Source organism: Rhinopithecus bieti, unplaced genomic scaffold (assembly GCF_001698545.2).
Source record: "Rhinopithecus bieti isolate Rb0 unplaced genomic scaffold, ASM169854v2 scaffold_1530, whole genome shotgun sequence".
Lineage (NCBI taxonomy): Eukaryota > Metazoa > Chordata > Mammalia > Primates > Cercopithecidae > Rhinopithecus > Rhinopithecus bieti.
Window position 1 is genome coordinate 2,711,555 of NW_016803808.1, and position 21,984 is coordinate 2,733,538.

The following is a 21,984-nucleotide window of genomic DNA, read 5'->3' on the forward strand; positions in this document are numbered from 1 at the left end:
AACAGCTACTCCACTGCATGTATCAGGAGAAATGCCTTTAATTAAATAAGATAATACTCCTAAGCCCACTGTCAATCACTTAATATGGAATTAATTACATCTCAAGTATAATCGAAGACTCTTCTAACTTACAAAGAAAACATTATATTAAAGAAACAGTAGCAAATTCTAAATGATAAGGAGTACATTACTTTTTCACGCAGTTCTTGTTGCTCTAAGCGTCTTAGCTTCTTTTCCTTTTTTCACTAATTTTGAAACAAGTGGATTCAGAAGCCTAAATTCTTCACTCTCTTCATCTACTTGGAAGTCAGGGTTCTCAAACATAACTTTAAATCGATCATCAGTGAGAATACTAGGAAGACTCTATAAGGAGGAAAAGTACGTAAAATTTAAGTTAATATCTGATTAAAATTTGACCAGAAACATGGTTTTAAAACACTGATTCTATTATAAATTAATAAGCGGCACGAGGCATACATTATTAACTCATTATGAAATTTCTTCCAGGACTTCCAATGTGCCCCCAGGTTTCAGCTGCCACCACCAAAAGAACCTCTACTAATCTACTTTGCAGATGATCTACACCAGTTGGCCATTACACACAATGAGCTAAGAATGAGCCTTCTGGCTAACTTTATGCTTAATGCATTAGAAAGAATTTCTTCAATTAACATTTTAATGCAAAAAATACCTTTCAAGAAAATACGTAAGTTTTTAAAACATGGCTTTTATTATTTTTTAGAGACAGGGTCTCACTCTGTCACCCAGGCTGGAGTGCAGTGGCACAATCACGGCTCACTGCAGCCCCAACCTCCTGGGCTCAAGTGATCCTGCCACCTCAGTCAGCCTCCCAAGTAGCTAGGACCACAGGTGCACCACTGCACCTGGCTAATTTTTTATTTTGTGTAGAGATGGGTCTCACTACGTTGCCCAGGCTGGTCTTGAAGTCCCGGGCTCAAGCAATTTCTGATGCCTTGGCCTCCCCAAGTACTGGGATTACAGGTGTAAGCCACTGTACCTGAAAACAGGGCTTTTAAACAAAGCTTAGTTACTATGCTGACTTAAAATAAGCAATTCTTTCAACTTCAGATTCCAAAACTGGGAGAGGAAGTATACAAAGTCAGTAACTCACATGGTGGGATGGAGGAAGCTGGTGATGTAAGTTTACCAATTCCAGCTGTTACTGGGAAACAGAAGGGACGTTTCCATCCCCTACAGGGTGGTTTCATCAATATTTCCCCTCAGGTCAACTAATTGTCATCAAAGGATATTGTGTATCCTTCAGACACAAAAACTTTGGCTACTGAGACCCATTTAGATAGCTTGGGACTGACACTAAATTCCTTTTTATTTGTACCATTTTCAATGGAAAGTTTTCTAAAACTGTACTGTAAACTTACCTGTTCACTTAAGTAGATGACAGAGAATCTTACACATTTAGGACTGTCTTATCGTTCCTTCTCTGCTATAGGCTTGGAAGCCAGATCAAACAGCCTACTTAGAATTGTTTGTCAATCAGACTAAACAGCCCAGAACACTGCTGGAAAAAGCTGACCTGTTTGTGATGGACTCCGACGCTGCTGAACAGACTACTTTACTATTTCTCCACTGCTGAGAGTAAGTAAGGTTGCAGGCAGTTGAGTTCTGACTATTACTTGTGATACTGACAGACCTATACAAAAGTTTAATAAATCATAAGATATTAAGGAACTTGGTCTGTTTATTATTTGTATGTACCTATAAACAGATAAACCCTTACCTAAAATTCTGAGATATTAAATGCAACAAGTCTTCCCTGATTAAACATCATTTCCAAGAAAGATTTAGGATGAAGGGAAAAAGAAAGGTAAGATTGGGTTCCTGATCCTAATCTAGTAAGGAAGAAAAAACACTACAAACACATTTGCTACTAGGCCCCTTCTGAGGGCTGCTCGGTAACGGTAACACTGAAAGTGTCACAGGAGAGGACAGATAAAGGAATCCCAACAAAAGACACCCCAGGAAGGGCCTTGGGGGGTGTGGCATCAGGAAGGGGGCTTGAAAGATGAGGTTTCAACAAGTAGAAATCTGAAGAAACAGCATTTCCAGCCGACAGAAGTGGTGAATAGTCTGGTGACATAAGAATGATGCAATTTCAAAAACAATTTTTTGATCAGGCCATACTGTAAAGGATTTTAAATACCATGACTGTTATTTTGAAGATATAAGAGGAAACCACTAGTGAAGAGGAGGAGGGGGAGGCAGAAGAGGAAAAGGAAGAGAAACGAAGAAGGAGGGAGACAGGGAAGCAGGGAGGAAGGAAAAGATGGATGATCAACAGAAGTGTGCTTCAAGAATCTTCAGATGACAGAACTGTGCTTCTGGCCAGGTGGTGGTTCACACCTGCAATCTCGGCACTTTGGGAGGCCAAGGTGGGAGGACTGCTTGAGGTCAGAAGTTCGAGATCAGCTTGGGCAACATGGTAAGACACTGTCTACACAAAATATAAAAAATTAGTCAGGCGTGGTGGTGTACGCCTGTAGTCCCAGCTACTTGGAAGGTCGAGGTAGGAGGATCGTGTGAGCCTGGGAAGTCAGGGCTGCGGTGAGCTGAGACCATGCCATGCACTCCAGCCTGGGTGACAGAGAGACCTTGTCACAAACAAACAAACAACCCAAAATTGTGCTTCAAGAGTCTGGAGCAGCATGATGTCTGACGGACTGCCGAGTAAGAAGTTAGCATCATGAGAAGACTAAGAAGCCATTTTAAGAAACTGGCGAGAGAGATGGTCTGAATTAGGGCAATGGGAACAGTTTTTAGGAAAGAATAATTGTGAAATACAGTTCTAAATTAGAATTCACAGATCCAGCTATGGAGATGGGAGGGTTAAGAATTAAAAACGGTTAGAAACCTCTCTCAAACATGTAGCTTAAGCAACCAGAAAGCTGGCGACACTGAGTTAGGATCCATCACTGGTGAGCATTAGGAAAAAACGCAGGGGTGGAGTAAAGGGGAAGAAATCATGCTCCATTTAGGGCTGCCTATGCCTGTGATACAAGGAGAAGAGCACCAGGATTCGGACGGACACCACTAGGTGCCTGGGAACTAGGCACCATGTCTCAGGAGAAAGAAGGGGGCTGTGATGTAAATTTTGGAGTTATCTGTAGGTATCGGACAGGTGATATTGTCAAAGATATTTTCAAATGAATACCTAACTGCCTATTACACATTTTCAGGTTAAAAAAACACCAAGGGCAAATATTTTCTTTTCATCTTACTATATTTATTAAAGTAATAGTCATATTTAATAAATAGATAAAATGTTACAAAGACTACATATGTTGCTGGTATTAAGCTTTTTTTCTTAATTTAAAACAAATCAATTGCTTTGCCTAAAGACAAGTATGCTTAGGATGAACAACTATAAAATAAAACCTCTTCTGACCCATCTGTAAAAATATTTCCTTCAGGGTTTTTTCCTAGTCTGTCTGTTTTCACAGCTGTCTTAAGGAAAAAAGTAGGATAAGGTATAGCTATTAATGTTCTATAGGAGCTTACAAGTGTCTGGCTAGTGATTCATCCTATAAACACCTGTCTACACATGCTCAACTTTACCATTAAAATACAGAAAACATTAAAGTACTGTCCATACCACAGTCCTACCTGGAAGAATGGTATCTGTCTACCTGAGTGGGATGCTACATAGTAACATATATGAAGAATGACTGCCATTTGAAACAAATTAGTTCTTTTTTTTTTTTTCTTTTGAGATGGGGTCTTGCTCTGTCACCCCGACTGGAGTGCAGTGGTGTGATCTTGGCTCACTGCAACCTCTGTCTCGGGTTTAAGCGATTCTCCTGCCTCAGCCTCCTAAGTAGCTGGGATTATAGGCACGTGCCACCACAGCTGGCTAATTTTTGTATTTTTAGTGGAAACGGTGCTTCACCATGTCGTCAGGCTGGTCTCAAACTCCTGACCTGGTGATTTGCCCACCTAGGCCTCCCAAAGCGCTGGGATTACAGGCGTGAGCCACCGCGCCCCGGCCAATCAAATTAGTTCATTCAACGCTATGATACCTATGAAGTTAGGCTGGTACAGACTTCTGAGTAAAGATGGTAGCTTGCACACTAGTATCTTCTAATCTCTCCTAAAACCTCACTAGAACAACAGAGAAGGAGTTTTTTTTAAAAAGGACATAAACCCTTAAAAGAAGGAAAGGAAATAGGGGTAATAAAAATTTGAGAGCCAGAAAGAAAGCCTATTTAAAATCACACCCCAGCTCTGGAAAGCCTGGTCCTGGCCCTTTCCCACTGAGGAGTTGTCTGGCTGGGGTTGGCACTGCAAGAGCAAGAGAGGTGTGCTGGCCACAAAGAGGGGAGGGCAAGGCTGGCACGTGGGGGTGAGGTGACCTCTGAAACCCTCCAACCTCTTGTGACCTATGGTGGTCAGTTCTAGGAATGCTGGTAGCCAGGCCTTTACCCCCAAGCAGAAGGACCTGACCAGCCAAGAGAAAGACTTAAGAGGCAATGACATGTGCAGCGTCCTTCCCCAAACAGACAGTGTGGCCAAGTCACCACACAGTGACTGAGGGACCCTGTCCCCACCTAGAGTTTTCACTCACTTTTTAAACTCTTATTCCTCACTGCCAAAAAATAACTACGGATCATGGCAGGAAAAACTAATAGAAATTTTCTTTCAAGAAAATTCCCCAGCACTGAATACTCAACTTCTAGACTGAGATGGGCTTGCAGCACAGTACACTCGTTTTGTGTGAGGTTTCCCAGGACGCTTCCTCTTTCTGTTATTTTAGAGAAGCAACTCCTCTAGCAACTTCCCAAGGAAACACAGCATTTAAGGGGAATTGGCTGTTGTTGAGAACTTGCATGTCTGAAAATATTTACCATACCCTCACATGGACTGACTGCTTGTCTAGGCTGGAAACTATATTTCTTCAGGAAACTGAAGGTTCTTGTAATTCTCTGTCCAACATGGGTTGAGGTGAACTGAATCCACAGGATAATAGTAAAGGGAGGTCCCAGGATTAGAAGGTGACCAGGCCAGAATGGAATGGGGTAGAAAGTTCTAGAAGCAACTTCTTCAGGAAGGTAAATAAGTATAAGTCTAACCTATCTAAATACCTCAAAATAAGACTTACAGAACTGGCATAAATTGGGGGTTGATTAGTGATAACTACATAGAAAACAAGCAAGAGAGACAATTATTAACTTCAAAGGACACAAAGATTGAACAAGAAATGCAGTCACAGATTACTACTGACTCGGCTGGAAATAGCACCTACAAAGGCCAGGCATGGTAGCTCGTACCTGTAATCCCAGCACTTTGGGAGGCTGAGGTGGGAGGATCTCTTGAGCTCAGGAGTTGGAGACCAGTTCAGGCAACACAGTGAGACCTCATCTCTACTAAAATATATACATACATATATATTAGCTGGGTGTGGTGTGCACCAGTAATCCCAGCTACCTGAGAGGCTGAGGTGGGAGGATCACTTAAGCCCAAGAGACTGAGGCTGCAGTAAGCTATGATTTTGCCACTGTACTCCAGCCTGGGTAATAGGCCCTGTCTCAAAAAAAACAAAAGTTACAACAATGTAATGCTGAATACCAACTTAATCAAAATCACAATATAGCTTCCTTGGAAAGGAAAGTTATCAAAAGATAATGCCTAACACTAAAATGTTAAGAGGGAGGGAGGGAAGGAGGGAGGGAGGGAAACAGAGAGAGACAGAGAGACAGATTCATACCAAAATAATCAGCTAAAAAGGCAAAAGTGGTTGTCTGAGAAGAGGTGAAAATGGAGGAAGGGGGAGGGAGGAAAAGGGGGGGGACAATGGGATGGCCTACATTCCTAACAAACCTTGGAGAAATGTTTAGGTTTTTTTTGTTTTTGTTTTTGACAGAGTCTCACTCTGTTACTGGGCTGGAGCGCAGTGGCACGACCACGGCTAACTGCAGCCTTGCAGGGAGATCGTCCCACTTCAGCCTCCTGAGTAGCTGGGACCACAGGCATGCAACACCACACCCAGCTAATTTTTTGTAGAGATGCAGTTTCGCCACGTTGCCCAGGCTGGTCTTGAACTCCTGGGTTCAAGTGATCTTCCCTGCCTTGGCCTCCCAAAGTGATGGGATTACAGAAATTTTATTTTATTTTATTTTTTTGAGACGGAGTCTTGCTCTGTGCCCCAGGCTGGAGTGCAGTGGCGCGATCTCAGTTCACTGCAAGCTCTGCCCCCCGGGTTCACGCCATTCTCCTGCCTCAGCCTCCTGAGTAGCTGGGACTACAGGTGCCCGCCACCATGCCCGGCTAGTTTTTTGTATCTTTTAGTAGAGATGGGGTTTCATGGTGCTAGCCAGGATGGTCTCAATCTCCTGACCTCATGATCCGCCTGCCTCGGCCTCCCAAAGTGCTGGGATTACAGGCTTGAGCCACCGGCCTGGCCCAGAAATTTTATTTTATTTTATTTTTGAGATGGAGTCTTGCTCTGTTGCCCAGGCTGGAGTGCAATGGCGTGATCTTGGCTCACTGCAACCTCTGCCTCCCAGGTTCAAGCAATCCTCCTCCTGCCTCAGCCTCCCAAGGAGCTGGGATTACAGGTGCGTACCACCATGCCCAGCTAGTTTTTCTATTTTTAGTAGAAATGGGGTTTCACCATGTTGGCCAGAGTGGTCTCAAACTCCTGGCCTCAAGTGATCTGCCTGCCTTGGCCTCCCAAAGTGCTGGGATTACAGGTATGAGCCTGTAATGTTTGTGTTAGGCATTGTGTTCAGCCTGAAATGTTTAGTTTTTAAAACTATGTATGTATAACTGTAATTAAAAAAAAAATTGATACTAAAAAAGCTTTAAAAATAATATTTTGGATGTTAAAACTGATCTGATCCAACCCAAAGTATCTTACCTAATTGCATTCCCTATTACTTTAATATAAGTTCTTAGTGGTATTTAGTAATTCCTGAAACTGCTAAAATATCTCTTCCATGGGTTTCTAGCCACAGAATACACATGGCCTAGAACAGTGGTCCTCAACATTTTTGGCACCAGGGACTAGTTTCGCAAAAGACAAGTTTTCCACAGATGGTGGCAGGGGGAACGGGGGTGGAGGGCGAGGGAGTTTTGGGATGATTCAAGCGCATTACATTTATTGTGCACTTTATTTCTATTATTATTACACTGTAATAATAATGAAATAATTATACAACTCGCCATAATACAGAATCAGTGGGAGCCCTGCACTTGTTTTCCTGCAATTAGAAAGTCCCATTGGGGACTAATGGGAGAGACTGACAGATCATCAGGCATTAGATTCTCCTAAGGAGCACGCAACCTAGATCCCTCCCATGTGCAGTTCACAACAGGGTTCATGCTCCTATGAGAATCTAATGCAGCTGCTGATCTGACAGGAGGTGGGACTCGGGCAGTAATGTGAGCGATGGGGAGTGGCTGTAAATACAGATGAAGCTCAAGGCTCACCTCCTGGTGTGCGGATTGATTCCTAACAGGCCCCAGACCAGTACCATGGCCTGGGGTTGGAGACCCCTGGCCTAGAGATCTCATGCACAGTCCTGCCTGAGCTGTTGCAGAATGCAAGTACATTCATCAGAGACTTTAAGGCCACAGTAAGAAAGTGACAAAAAAGGCTAACATACAAAAAATGATACCTGTAGGAAAAATAGCTCTAATCAAAACTCATACCCTCACAAATCAAACAGATCACAGATGCCCATGCCTCTCAAAGCTGTTTGTGCCTACTGGGAATTCAACACCTATTTGTTGAAAGAATAAATACATTCTTTTTTTTTTTTTTTTTTTTTTAAAAGAGATGCTGTCTTGCCCTGTAGCCCAGGCTGCAGTACAGTGGTGTGATCATGACTCACTGCAGACTCAAACCCCTGGGCTCAAGCAATCTTCCCGCCTCCCAAGTATTGGGAATACAGGCATGAGCTACTGCACTGGTCCTTAATTGTTAACTAGAATTAATACAACCAAAATTTCTGAGTTTGGATAATGTCCATGTAACACTGATTAACATTATGTGGTGGGCCACTTCCCATTTGAGGTTCAATATCAACCATACAGTAAACATCTTATTAGATTTTTGTGTTATCAGTGGCAGCAATATTTGGGAACACATTTCACTGTCTCCCTCCCATAAATTTCAGCTGCAGACAAGGCAAAACATACCTTTCAAATTGGTATTGCAAGACACCAACTTTCAAATCAGGAGGTATCATAGCTAGTAAAGCTCTCAAGCTTTTGAGGAGCTGAGTTCAAAGGCCAGACTAGCGATCTGCTGATGGGACTTAGCAATTCTTTCAAGTATTCTTTTAAATTATAATGAAGGATTCTTTCCTTAATTCATGAGTGATTTCTACGATCTTCACTTTACCTAAGATGAAACTGTTCAACAACAAATTATACAAACTTTTTCTAAGCACAGCCTCAGATTTTCAAAAGACCATATATAAATATTTCTGGAATGAAACTGAGCTCTGATAATAGGTCTGATTTGGGCTAGGAAGTCACCAAAAAGCAGATTACGGGCACATTTTACAAATACTACTCTTTGGAAGAATTCTGTTATCATGTGATATGGCTACAAAGATCGCATTTCCAGCTATGAAGAGCTGAAGAGAAACTGCTGTTTGATGGAAGAAGACAAGAATTTCTAACGTTCTTCCTCGTTTTCACTGGAAGTAAAATGGTACACAGCTTGGTAATTCTTTACAGGGTGACCCACAAATAGGTTCTAAAATAATCAAATGTCATCCTGATAGTTAATCAGAGAATATGTAGCAACAAAATAAGCGAACATCAACGGAACGTAGATGTGACTGGAGATAACGAAAGGCAAGTCCTTGATTGGCACAGTGCCAACAGGAAGGAGTAGCCAAGGAATGTAGTTAAAGAATACCAGGTGCCCCAACAAGACGGTTCAAATTTCAGTTATCCCTGTTCATCAACTGAGTATGTGCATAAAGTATAACTCCGCTGCGAGTTCTTTAGTCCACAAATCCCTACGTAAATAATGGGTCACTTTTCTCAAAGCCTGTCAGTGATTGGTCACTGCATTGGCAGTGTGATGCGCAATGAATTTCCTGTTCGGTTCATGCAGACAGGACACGTGTAACTGTTGTGTTGCTTCTTTAGATACCAAAGACAAACTCTTTACAAAAAAGTACAATTTAAAGAGAACTAATCAACAAGATAAAACTGCAACAACAAAAATGTGAATCAAATGTAAAGAGAGTTAGAGAAGAAAGAGCTGGCCGTGGGAATATAGGGAATGTGGCTGCTGTCGCTGGCTGGCACTCTTAAGTCTGTAGTGAGGGGAGTGTGCAATGGTAAACTTCTCTAAACAAATGAGGAAAACAGTTGTGACATGAAGAAGAAAAATGTCCCAGTGGAAGTGACGCTGGCAAAAAACTTCACATTAAAGGAACTCTCAGAGACATTTCATAATGTCAAAAGAGCAAAGGATAAAACATCGGAAGCTTATCTAAACTTAGAAAATGAGTATGACAATTTGCTGAGGCAAAGAAAAATGCTGGCTCCGTATCAAAAATTTAGGAGGAGAAAAAAGCACTGTTCCAAGTACTACTGACAAAAGAAAGAAAACAAAGAAAAAAAAATTACGCTTTATTCCTAATGTTTTAAATTATAATATACTAAAAAGATCCTAGTTTTCCAATTTATAATGGACAGTAAGAGAGTTTTTAATGTTTTGTCAAAAATGTTTAAAGGCATGGAACAATGCTAATTTTCCCTACTGACCATGAAGACTGTTCTGCATGTGTTCAACCTGTGAGGTCATTTCTACCATCCTGCACTACGGTGTATTCTAAATCCTCTCTGGCCGCCCTCAACCTCAACAAAGGTCTACCAAAGAAATGGGGGGAAGGGAAGGGCACTTCTGCATCTTGACAATCACAGGGCCTTATAAAAAGGCTCTGGTATACCATGCTGCACAAAGTAGCAACATTAAATTGTAACTTAAGTATTCTCACCTCTATCAGATAATAAGGACTCTGGCATAAAACACAGATAGGAATGCAAACATTTATAGCCTAAATTAGCTCCACTCTCCACCTACTGAAGCCTTAGGGCATGTACACCCAAAGATCACTTCCATTTAGCTTTTACTGTGAAATGATATTACAAAGCTGAAAAGTTACCTCCCTAATCATGCTTAGGCTTGGCTAACAAGAAGATCAGTGTGAATACTCTGAGGAGAGAGTCAACACAGCAGGAAGGACTTGCATTTTAAACACTTAAAGACATACATATTCATTTATACACATTGGTGTAACTCAGGAAGGTGCAGAGCCACAGCACACAGACATAAATTCAAATATTAGTAAGTTTGAGGAATTATTTCAACATTGGCATATTATTCATGTCATGAAAATGGAAACCTAAAAGTCCTCTATTTACTTGAGAGGCTTCCAGAAATTTAGAATGTAATAAACGAGGATGAGGGGATGCAGGGAGAGGCTAAGTAAGCAGAAGACAGCAAGGGGGAGTCTTGAGTCTGAATTCATTCGGAAATCACAGCTCTAAGAAGGCCCATCTCCGGTCCTTGCATGTTACAGATGAAAAAACTGTGACCCAGTGAAGATGAGCAATCACCCAAGATTACATAACCGGTGTGCAAAGAGCTAGGAACAAGATCCTTTAGTTGCAGTCCCTGGGTATTGAAGAGCATGAACAGAAATGAAGACAAAAGGAGCTCACTCATCTTAGATGCACGTACCTGGTTAAAAACCAGAGGACACAGAAAGAATAAGCCAACAAAAGAAACCTCCCGAGGGCACCACACAGCTGGCCCAAAGCTACTAGGTCAGCTCCTTACTCAGAGTTAGGTTCTGCAGGCTGTCGCAGAGATCAGTTCTTTCCAACTCATCCCAGCACATAATCAAGCTTGGCTATCTGCCTGCCTCATCTAAGCAGAGAAAACAGGATTGGCAAGGACCCAGGTACTCTTCAACTATCTGAAACCTAGAAAAATACCAACTAAACCAAGTGCGAATTTTTATTTATTTTATGACTGATCTTTGTCTATTTTCACATTTGTAAAGGAAAGCAGGTAGAAGTTACACTTCAGCCTGCATATATGCCCTAGAACACCAAGTCTCAATAAAAATCAGTTACTTCTGGAGTTATAAACAAAGAAAAATAATAACCTAAATGTTTAACAATAGAAGGATTGAGTAAATCATAATCACTCCATAGAACAGAATATGTAGCCATTAAAAATATCTACAAATAATTTTTAACAACATGGGAAATGACCTGAGTTATTTTAAAGAATCAGGATAAACATTTTACACATACAAGACTCTTGCTATTGTAGTTTCTAATTTTGAGACAAATAAGACAGGAAGAAAATTCACTAAAATATTAACGGTGCCTTTCTCTGGTATAAGAATTGTAAGGATAGCTTTCTTCTTGATATTCTTTTCTGTTTTCCAGACTTCCCATCTTAAGCATATACTAATCTTATAAGCAGGAAAGAAAAAGTCCTACATGCATTTTAAAGTAAAAGAGACAATAAAAAAGATGTAAGTTACTATCAACAAAATGCATAAACGATTTTCCGATACTTTTTCATCTTACCTTAACTTTCTTTTTCCATGTAGATTTCTGCTTCTCCTCCTCTTCCTCAATCAATTTAAGTGCCAGCTCTTTGTTAACTTTTGGCAATTTCTAGAAAGAAAATAAAAGCTGATTATTTTATTATAAAAGCTAACATATTTACACATTAGCTTAAAGGTTAACAGTTCTGTAAGTATAATCTCATAAATAGGAGATAACTAATTCTTATTTTATTTATTTTTTTGAGACAGAGTCTCACTCTGTCGCCCAGGCTAGAGCGCGGTGGCGCGATCTTGGCTCACCACAACCTCTGCCTCCCGGGTTCACGCTATTCTCCTGCCTCAGCCTCCTGAGTAGCTGGGACTACAGGCACCTGCCACCATGCTCGGCTAATTTTTTGTATTTTAGTAGAGACGGGGTTCACCGTGTTAGCCAGGATGGTCTTGATCTCCTGACCTCGTGATCCGCCCGCCCTGGCCTCCCAAAGTGCTGGGATCACAGGTGTGAGCCATAGCGCCCAGCAAACTAATTCTTATTTTTAAAATTTCATTATCCTCATAGTAGGAAATGTAGACAGGTGATGATACCGGGTGGGCCACATGGCACAAAAATGGCAACCCCAGCTCACTGCTGGGGAACTTGCCCTCATGTCTCTTCCCAGGGCACTGAGAACCTCTTCCCAGCACACTGAGAGGCAGTGCAGTGGCTCATGCCTGTAATCCCAGCACTTTGGGAAGCCGAGATGGGAGGCTCGCTTTGGTCCTGAAGTTCAAGACCAGCCTGGGCAACACGGCAAAATCTTGTCTCTACTAAATCTACAAAAAATTAGTTGAGATGGTAGTGTGCGCCTGTAGTCCCTAGCTACTTGGGAGGCTGAGGTAGGAAGATCACTTGAGCTCAGGTGGAGGCTGCAGTGAGCTCTGATTGTGCCACTGTACTCCACCGTGGGCAACAAAGCAAGATCCTGTCTCAAAAAACACCAGAAATCTTTTAACAGTCTGGAAAAAGAAAAAAGTACTGAGGGTAAATGCAGAAAACACTCACTAGTCTTTTATAGTGACAGAGTATGTACGCATACCAATGTTCAGTTATAAACACTGGTATCATTTGGTGGTTGAAATGAACCAACAGAGGCGCCTGCAGACAGACTGCAAGGCAGGTGAGGGAGCAGGACCTGCCCTTCCCTGTCTGCGCTGGCACCACACAACAGCAACTCTTTGTCCTAGAAACAACAGATGGTTCCACAGCAGTGGTGGATTCCAGTTTGCAGTTTCCAACGCTCCCGGGAACATCCTCGCTATGCCTCAAGGGCCCTGGAACCTGCCTGCGGCCCCTCCTCAGAAGCCTGGGTCCAGCTCCACAGGGCCTCCCCTTCCTATTCCCCAGGCTGCTCCCCAGCCCTGAGTTGGTGGCTGCTTCCTGTAGTTCACTGCTCTCCTCCATCCTTTAGCAGTTCTGCTTTTTCAGTTCTTGAATACCAAGTTAATCATTCTTTACATTAAATTCTATGTACTCAGACAGCGAGCACAGTTTATGACTGTCGACCATTTCCCATGATCCAAATAGAAAGCCTAAGATACGGCCAAAGGTCAGTAAGGAATGGGGATTAGCAAAGCCCCGATACTCCAAAATGGAAAACACATCTAAAATGCTATCAGGTTTTTAGTGGAGGTGACAATATCAATCATCCTAGCATTATTTCCCACAGTACAATTACCACAGAGGTCATAATGCTAAAATTGTAAAGAGTTTTTATACCCTCATGACAAACATGACACACTGATGACAAACAAACTACAAAAGACGCAGATTAAAGATGGAAAACCAAGAAAAGAATGGCAGATTTCTTTGGAATAATACACAAAATGAAAATTAAGTACTCTTCGCTGATAAATTCAATGGTAAGTATAACATTTACCTTTAACTGGACTCTCTGTGCACGCGTTTCTTCTATTTTCTGTCGTATTTTATCTTTCCTATATTCTTCATAAGCAAATGGATTTACCATCAGTTTCACCTTTTCAAAATGAAAAAAGTTTTTAAAATAAAAGCATGGTATTTAGTAATATCATTTTCATATACACCATGACAGTTACACCAAAGAACAGGCAGATCCCCTATAAATCCCATGTATGTTTTATGAAAGTGCAAGTAGTGAGGAAATGGCTATAGATTGCTCATTAGTTACCTGAAACACAATAACTGTAGTTTTCTGTTTACCTTGTGATAGAGTCTTATATCCATGAAAAACCCATGCATATATGCCCGAAGGAAAGGTGATCCAATGAGGTGGGTGAGCCCTGGGTAAGGTCAAACAGAAGACAGCAGGTCCTTATGCAATCTTCATTAAAATTCAACAGTTTTTCTTGGACCACAATTTGATTATAATAAGATTTCACTTCAGAGTAAAAATTTGAGGATTAGAATTACTAATCTTCTTTGATATCTATAGAGAACATTTAATCGACTTCAGCAATATCATCCTTATTTATTTTAAATGTTATAATACTACACACAAAAAGATGAGAAAGTCCTTATGAACCATGACAAAGAGGGTTCGTTCCCTTATACCCTCTGAGTGGTCCTCAGATTTTTTATTTCCACAAACCAGTTCAATTTAGAAAATAATACTGTGGATCAAGAGTAGGTTGCCAAACTGAAATGAGAAGGGAGAGAGGAGAAACACTGTTATCTCCCACCATTTGCAAAAACAAAGGACACTCACAAAAACAAAGTAGAAAGAACCATCTTCCAAGAAAGAACAGCTGACAAATTCCTACCACCATATAGAAATACACATACATGCATATTAATACATCACATATGCATTCCTCATCAGGGACTAATGAAAAGTCCACTGCCAGTCAGGATTTGAGAACCCTGCCTCAAACGATACCTTTCAGAGTTTCCCAGTTGTAATAGATTACACTTAGAACTTGTGGTGCTGGTGGTCACATAAGAATGCTCCGACTATGTCATAGAAATTATTTATTAATTGCAAATATTGACACAGAAAAAGGTTGAGACTATCTTCAAAATAAGGCCACATGTGATGTACTCAGATGCAGAACATTTATGGTATATGTCAGTGGTCCCTAACCTTTTTGGTACCAGGGACTGGTTTTGTGGAAGACAATTTTTCCACGGATGCGGGGAGGGATGGTTTCAGGATGAAACTGTTCCACCTCAGATCATCAGGCATTAGATTCTCACAAGGAGCACACAACCTAGATCCCTCGCATGTGCAGTTCACACTAGGGTTCACGCTCCTATGAGAATCAAATGCCATGGCTGGCAGGAGGCAGAGCTCAGGCGGTCATGCTCACTTGCCACTCGCCTCCTGCTGTATGGCCCGGTTCCTCATAGGCCACCGACTGGTACGGCTCCATGGCCCAGAGGGTGGGGACCTCTGGTATAAGTGACTATCTTTCTAAGGAAAACATTACTCTAATTTCCAAATTTTAGAAATATCCATCCTTCTAGCCCTGAAAAGCACTAAGCAAAATCATAAGGTAGGGCAAAATAGTATATGTTGTAGAACAATATGAAAAGCAAAATTAAATTTAGGATACTCTCATAAAGTAATTCTAAAACTTGATTAGGAAAATACTATCATAGAATTCATTAGGTTAATAAAACTATGGAAAAAAATAAAAAAATAAAAAAAACTATGGGGTTTGAACTTTCACAGTGGAGTCTTAAGAGGGCTGAGCCTTAATGAAATGTGAATGTATACAACTGCATATGTGTATTCTCTAAACCTTCCTCAGGATAAGGGTCTGATTAACCACTACATTATAAAATACATATACCAGTGATTAAAGTAATTTTTTGTTTCCTTTATTAATCTCACAGAATTATTCCAAGTCAGGCCATAAATAAAAACTGAGTGAAGCGCTTTCCACAGTGTAACAATCCTAACCCAAGAATCGGATGCAGCAGCATTTCCTATAGTTAACTCCATGGATCACTAGTCCCAAGAGATCTTCTGAGAAAACAGGGCTCCATGGTCAAGTAAGTTTGGGAAATGTTTCATACTTTCCTCCCCTGTTTGGAGATTTACAATATAAAATGGTATTAAAGGCTCTAAGAAGTGAGACAAAGAAATTGATTTAACTGTGCTTAATCTAGTATTTCCCAAATTTATTTGCCAAAAATCTCTAAAATAACAGGGTGCTGAATATTTTCCAAGCATTTTCTGATTCATTCTCCAAGCAACCCCATGGGTAGGGACCAATATTATTCCCATTTTACAGATAAGGAAACCAAGGCTTAAAGAGGCTAAGTCAACTGGCCAAGTTGTGCAGCTATTAAGTGAGAGAGGTGGGATATAAACCCATGTCAGTCTACCTGCGGTGTCCATGATATCAGCCACTATGCTATCTACCCAGTCCTTTTTACAGAAGTAATATTCCAAGGAATGCACTGTGGGAAATACCAAGCTATAAGATCTGCTATAGGCCATATCCGGAACAGTCAGAACTTGCAAATCTTCAGTATACTAATGCTGCACTAAAAACAATCTTAGGAAGTAAGGGAAGTTCATTACTTACTTCTACTCTTAAGATACCTATTTAGAAGGTTTTATATATTATGGGGAAAAGATAAAGGCTCATTTGGCATCAAAAGATATTAGTAATATACATAAAATGCTTTCTAGTATGACTGTCATTTTGTTGAATATCTATTTCTATAGTTTCAAAATTAGCAGTACAATTAAATTTTAACAAAATATACCTAAACTTATATAACTGCTGTCTTCACCCAAAATAAATCCAGTAAAAGACTGAAAATAACCCAAAATGTACTAAATATAGTAGTTTTAAAAAAATCTACAAAAGAACAATGACCTTTTTTCATTCAATTTAGGAAAGTAGGTGAGTGTGACATAGCATATTATAAAAATTACTCTGGAGACACTTAAGAAGGCACTGCACTAAGAAGGTCCTATTTCACTCAAGTTATTTTTTAAAAGGCTAAACTCAGCTCTTTTTTGGTAGTAACTGACAGAAAGTAATTCTGCCTGGATTAACTGTGCTATGATATATGGGTTAAAAAGGAAGTTTAATTAATCTAATGGTAACATGATTCTGTTTTAATACTCAACTGTTATTGCACATCTATTTGTTCCAAAGACAATTAAGTTGCCTTGCCTTGTACAGAATGGATCCTCTAAGTTTTCCCACTCTCAGTAACTTCTGCTGTAGCCTGCTGGCAGCAGCAGAACAAGATGAGCACCATCTACTCTAACCTCGAGGAGTGCTAGGCAAGCAGGCCCAACATGTCCTGCAGAGGCTGGGATGGTTGGGGGAAGGGCATAGACTCTGGATTTAAAGCTCAACTCTCAAGTTTACTACCACTGAAACTTCTGGTGACATACATTTATCCTTTTTTTTTTGGGCTCAGTTTCTTTATCTAATGGAATCATAATGGTACCCAATCCATAGGGATGTGAAAATTAAATGAGTTATGTGTAGAACGCTTAGAATACTGCCTGCACAGACTGGGCGTGGTGGCTCACACCTGTAATCCCAATACTTTGGGAGGCTGAGGTGGATGGATCACCTGAGGCCAGGAGTTCAAGACCAGCCTGGCCAACACGGTGAAACCCTGTCTTACCATGCTGCATGGTGGCACACATCTGTAATCCCCACTATTCAGGAGGTTGAGGCAGGAGAATCACTTAGCCTGGGAGGTGGAGGTTGCAGTGAGACAAGATTGGGCCACTGCACTCCAGCCTGGGTGACAGAGCAAGACTGTCTCAAAAAAAAAAAAAAGAAAAAGAAAAAAAACACTGCCTGCACATAGTAAGCCCTATCTCATAAGTATTTGCTGTTCTTTCAAGACATTTCTTGGCTTATGACCTTTAAACATAAAGTAACTATTAAGGTTCTTCTAGATCTGAAGTTTCAATGTATCACTTCTAAATTTTGGATTGGGTGTTCTATAATCAAACCTAAAAGGGAGGCAGGAATCATTACTTGCCGTCTTTGAGATATTTTCAAAACCTTATTATACTTCAGATAACACTGGGGAAAAAAAAATCACTGCTTTCGTGACAATTTGTTTTCTCCATATAGCTAGTATGCTAAAAGAAATTATTCGCTAAAATAAATTCTCATTTAAAATACAAAAAGGCTTCAGTATGTTAAATTTACTTGAACTTTTCTCTAAGGAGAAAGGTTACAAATCTGACAATTTATAATATGTTTAATATCTGATTTGGCAGAAAGGGAAGATTTGGGAGATGAGGTAAACATGGCTCAGCCAATTCTCATGTTCAAAACTCAAAAAAAAAAGTAGAAATAAAATAATCACATAATATTTTATCACTTTTTTTTTTTTTTTTTTTTACCTAAATTTTCAAGGTCTTTCTTGGTGACAAATTTATAATCATCATAAACGGTGCTTTCTGGATTCTCTTCTAGTTCTTCGGTCAAGTTGTCTAAGAAGGAACACCACCGAGGAGCAGGACCTAAAACCTGTCGGTATTTATGAGAGTGTCAGCAAAGGCACAGCTCCCCACGCCATCCAAGTCTCAGCCACTCATCACCAAATTTTGTAAGTATGATTTCTAAATCCTTTTTTCTATCAGAAGTATTGACAAATAAATGCAATATGGATAATGAACAAGTATATAACAGAAGAGAATAAACAAATCAGTAAATTTTTAGGCTTGTAAGAGAAAACAATCTCACTTAGTCTAGGGCACAAAAGTATTAATGAATGTTCTTATACTAGCACTATCAAAATATAGATAAATAATTCAGATACTTAATCCATCCATTCATGTATCACCTCCTTCCTTCAAAATACTACTAGAATTCTACAAAAGCATTATTTGGTACACTAGATTTTTTAAGTTTGCCAAACAAAAGTCTAAAAGAAAAATTACCTTTTTTAAAAACAATATTTATTAGTATTATTATTATTTTGTAGAGGTAGGGTTTTGCCATGTTGCCCAGGTTGGTCTTGAACTCCTGAGTTCAAGCAATCTGCCAGCCTCAGCCACCACACTCGGCCCAAAATTACTTTCTTTTAAGCTTTTTCAACTAATTACTTGACAATTACATTCCATTCTGCATGGTCCACTTCATTTAATTCATTTAACTCATTAAAAACTAAAAAACTAAAATTCTAGACTATAGTTAATGGCAATACATCGTATTCTTGAAAATCGCTGAGAGTAAATTTTAAATATTCTCATTACAAAAAATGGTAAGTACTATGTGAAGTGATGCAAATGTTAATTAGCTCAATTTAGCCATTCCACAACATACACGTTTCAAAACATCATGCTGTACACAACTAATACACATAATTGTTATTTGCCATTTAAAATAATTAGTTAATTTTAAAATTTCTGTATAAAGAATTCTTCAAAACTAAATAGGTGACCAGGCTCCACGAGTTATCCCAACGAAAGGCTGAGGAACAAAAGGCTGAACAGAATTATAACTAACTAATAAAATATGAATCATTAAGTTTATAATTCAACTATGAAAAAACATAATCCAACTACTTTCATAAAATACTCTGATCGCTTTGTACATTTTTGCTATTGATACAAATCTTTCCCAACAAAATGCCACACCCGCTGAGGTGAATGTATGCCAAAGGAAATCTGCTCAGTCAACAGAGAAGATATGCTAGTGAAATCCTCCCTTAAGCCAGAGGTATTCCGATGAGAGAACACTGGGCTCCGGCAAAATGGAACTTCCAGTGACGACTTAACCTGTTTATTTCAGTAACAAGCATACCGGAAAAACACCCAGAAATCATAATGGAAATTATTAAATCTAGCTTAAACTTTCTCAAGAAGGAAAGGTAGAAGGAAGAGAGTTATAACAAAGAAAAACAGCCCCTGTTAACACTCTCTTCAAATAAAAAGAAAAGTAAATGTTAGATATGGCCATAATAATTTAGTTATAATATTTTGCCTGATTAGAAAGAGTGATTCTCTTCACCCCAACACAGCTATGGTACTCATAAACATGAAAAAACTCGAGCATAAAGAGTCTTCCACAGAAATTTCATATTAGCGCAATCTACAATTTTTAAAAATAGAAGTAAAGGTTTTTACATACTAAGTGGTTTGACTCCAACCATAAAAGACAAAACCTTCAAGAAATGTAAGGCATTTTTTAAAAATTCCATATAGAACACTTTTTTAAAGAACTGCCATGGTTTTAAGCAATTTTAGGATAGTAGCTTGAAGTCAACAACTAAATGCTACCACATACAAAGCACTGTGCTAAATTAAAGACACTGACCACAGTCTCCCTGAAGAAGTTTAAAATCCAGCTGAAGCACATGTGTACACTTGCATGTGCACATGCACGCACACACACACAATGTGTGTGCGATGAACTCAGATTGCACACTGAGTCCAAGGGGAAGATGGCTTAAAAAAAAACAGGGAAGGCTGGGACACCGAATAAGTCTATTTGAAAGGACTTCATGTCAGAAGGAGCACATGAGCAAGCCAGGAAAATCACAGGCATCTTCTGAAGCCGAGAGAGTTGAGGCATTTGTAACTACAGGGGTATTTGCTTCCAGTGAGTCATAAACCTGCAAATGCAAAGCTCTATCAGATAATGGTGTACTCCCTAAAACAGCAATCTTTTCTTTTCTGGACTAGATCAAAGTATGCTATTATTGCTTTTTTAGAATATAATATCCAAGATATTGTCCTCTGAGGAGAGGAGAGACATCTGTTTTGTTAACTGCTGAATTTTTAGTCCCTAGAAGAGTGCCTGCCAGATAGTAGGTGCTCAATAACTATGTGATAAATAAATCTATTCATGTATAAAACACATTCGAATTTCATATGCATGAAGTACTAAAACTTAAAGGGTCCTCTGTGGCAAAAGTATTTCTAAATTGGTCTAATATTCCTTATTCAGATAAAAACAAGCAAATACCTCACCATAAGGCTACTGGGTATATGAACACTTCTGGTGAAAGTCAGATCTATCTTGACTCCTATGCTAGGGTACACTGCTACCCAAAGAACCTCAAAATAAATTGTTCTATCTTTTTAAACCAATCATAAACATGAGCTTCTAAGACAATAAAAAGATTATACTGTGTGCACTGACTTTTGGAGGTGAGGGGTAGGAATACTAAAACAGTCTAGATGTGAATTTACTTTCACATAGCCCTCTTTTATAATGTTTCACAACATTCTTTCTGATTATCTAGATTTTAACGGAAGTGGTTTAAATTGCCTGTCAGGGGACACGTCTAATTATGGCAAATAATCTCTGCAATCAGATTCATGGCCATTAAATTTTCTAGGAAAAAATATTTCCATCAAAAACAAAATTAAATCTAGTAGTTGACCTTATTAATCACATTTCCTGAGTTCCTTTTCAGAGAAAAAAACATCAAAACCACCATAACAAAGTTGAAATGACTGATTTACACTGGTATAAACTGCAGGTTTTATCCACATTAGACCTTTCCTCAGAGGCCTACCATTAAGTTTCAAAACAGTGGCCGGCTTGGCCGATAAGGAAGGCTCAACCACAGGCACGTCACACTCTCTGATGTAGCTACAATGACCACAGTGTCAATGTGTAAAATGTCTTTGTTGCCTTCACAGCCATAAAATATGTTAAACCTCAACTAATCCTTTAAAATATATTAATTTACTTTCTAAATTCCACATTTTACAACTTGAGGAAAACATCCTTTTTAGCCATATCTGGACTATCACTACTACCTCCAACTTTCCAGGTTTTCTGTCCTGCTGTTGTTACATTGCTGTATTCTATGTTTTCGTCACACCATGTTGTCCATGCTGTGGTCAGTTTACAAGCCTTTCTTTTTTTCTTTTTATTTTTTTAGAGACAGGTTCTTGCTGTGTTGCCTAGGCTGGTCTTGAAACCCTGAGTTCAAGAGAGCCTTCAGAATAGCTAGAATTACAGGCACTGGCACTGTGCCCAGCAAATATCTCAACTCACAGTACAGTATTAACAAAAGTAGAAAATTGAAAACTGATTCATCAGATTGCTAGAAAGGGACAATGTGGCTCCCTTAGCAACTTTAATGATAATTATATCAACCAATCTAAATGGAAATACTTGATTCTCCAAAATATGAAAGAATCTTTATGTACCAACATGCTACAAGAAGGCTGCAACTCAAATGCAGCAAAGTATCTGCTTGTGCCAATCTATTTGAGCAGAAGAACCAATTTTAAAAGACATGAAAATACATGCCATGTGCCCAAGATGATCACTGCTTCTATGATTACAATCTGTCTTTAAGATGTTAATTATAAAACTCAAAATTCTCGTATATTTCTGTAAAGGACTACAAGTGGGGAGGAGAAAGGGTGAATACTAAAATCTTAGGGGCCGGGTGCAATGGCTCACACCTAATCTCAGCACT

General features: G+C 39.6%; 1 protein-coding gene and 1 long non-coding RNA gene across 8 annotated transcripts in view; one reads left to right on the forward strand and one right to left on the reverse strand.

Annotated features, from left to right (window-relative positions):
- Nucleotides 1-21,984, reverse strand: part of NOL10 (nucleolar protein 10) — a 117,696-nt gene that overhangs the window by 17,607 nt on the left and 78,105 nt on the right. Inside the window, 6 exon segments of the mRNA XM_017853853.1 lie at nucleotides 192-243; nucleotides 245-363; nucleotides 11,608-11,697; nucleotides 13,505-13,603; nucleotides 13,807-13,886; nucleotides 17,942-18,068. Of these exon segments, the coding sequence (XP_017709342.1) occupies nucleotides 192-243; nucleotides 245-363; nucleotides 11,608-11,697; nucleotides 13,505-13,603; nucleotides 13,807-13,886; nucleotides 17,942-18,068 (567 nt within the window).
- The window catches only part of LOC108516404 (uncharacterized), a 77,818-nt gene that overhangs the window by 174 nt on the left and 55,660 nt on the right, over nucleotides 1-21,984 (forward strand). For 6 of the 7 annotated variants that reach the window (XR_001881819.1, XR_001881818.1, XR_001881816.1 and 3 more), the window contains exons 2-5: nucleotides 508-706; nucleotides 1,472-1,617; nucleotides 15,442-15,600; nucleotides 18,015-18,147. This is a non-coding gene — a long non-coding RNA (uncharacterized LOC108516404). Of the gene's footprint in view, nucleotides 1-305; nucleotides 379-507; nucleotides 707-1,471; nucleotides 1,618-15,441; nucleotides 15,601-18,014; nucleotides 18,148-21,984 lie in introns of those variants that run through there. The other variant, XR_001881817.1, reaches the window with a different exon arrangement.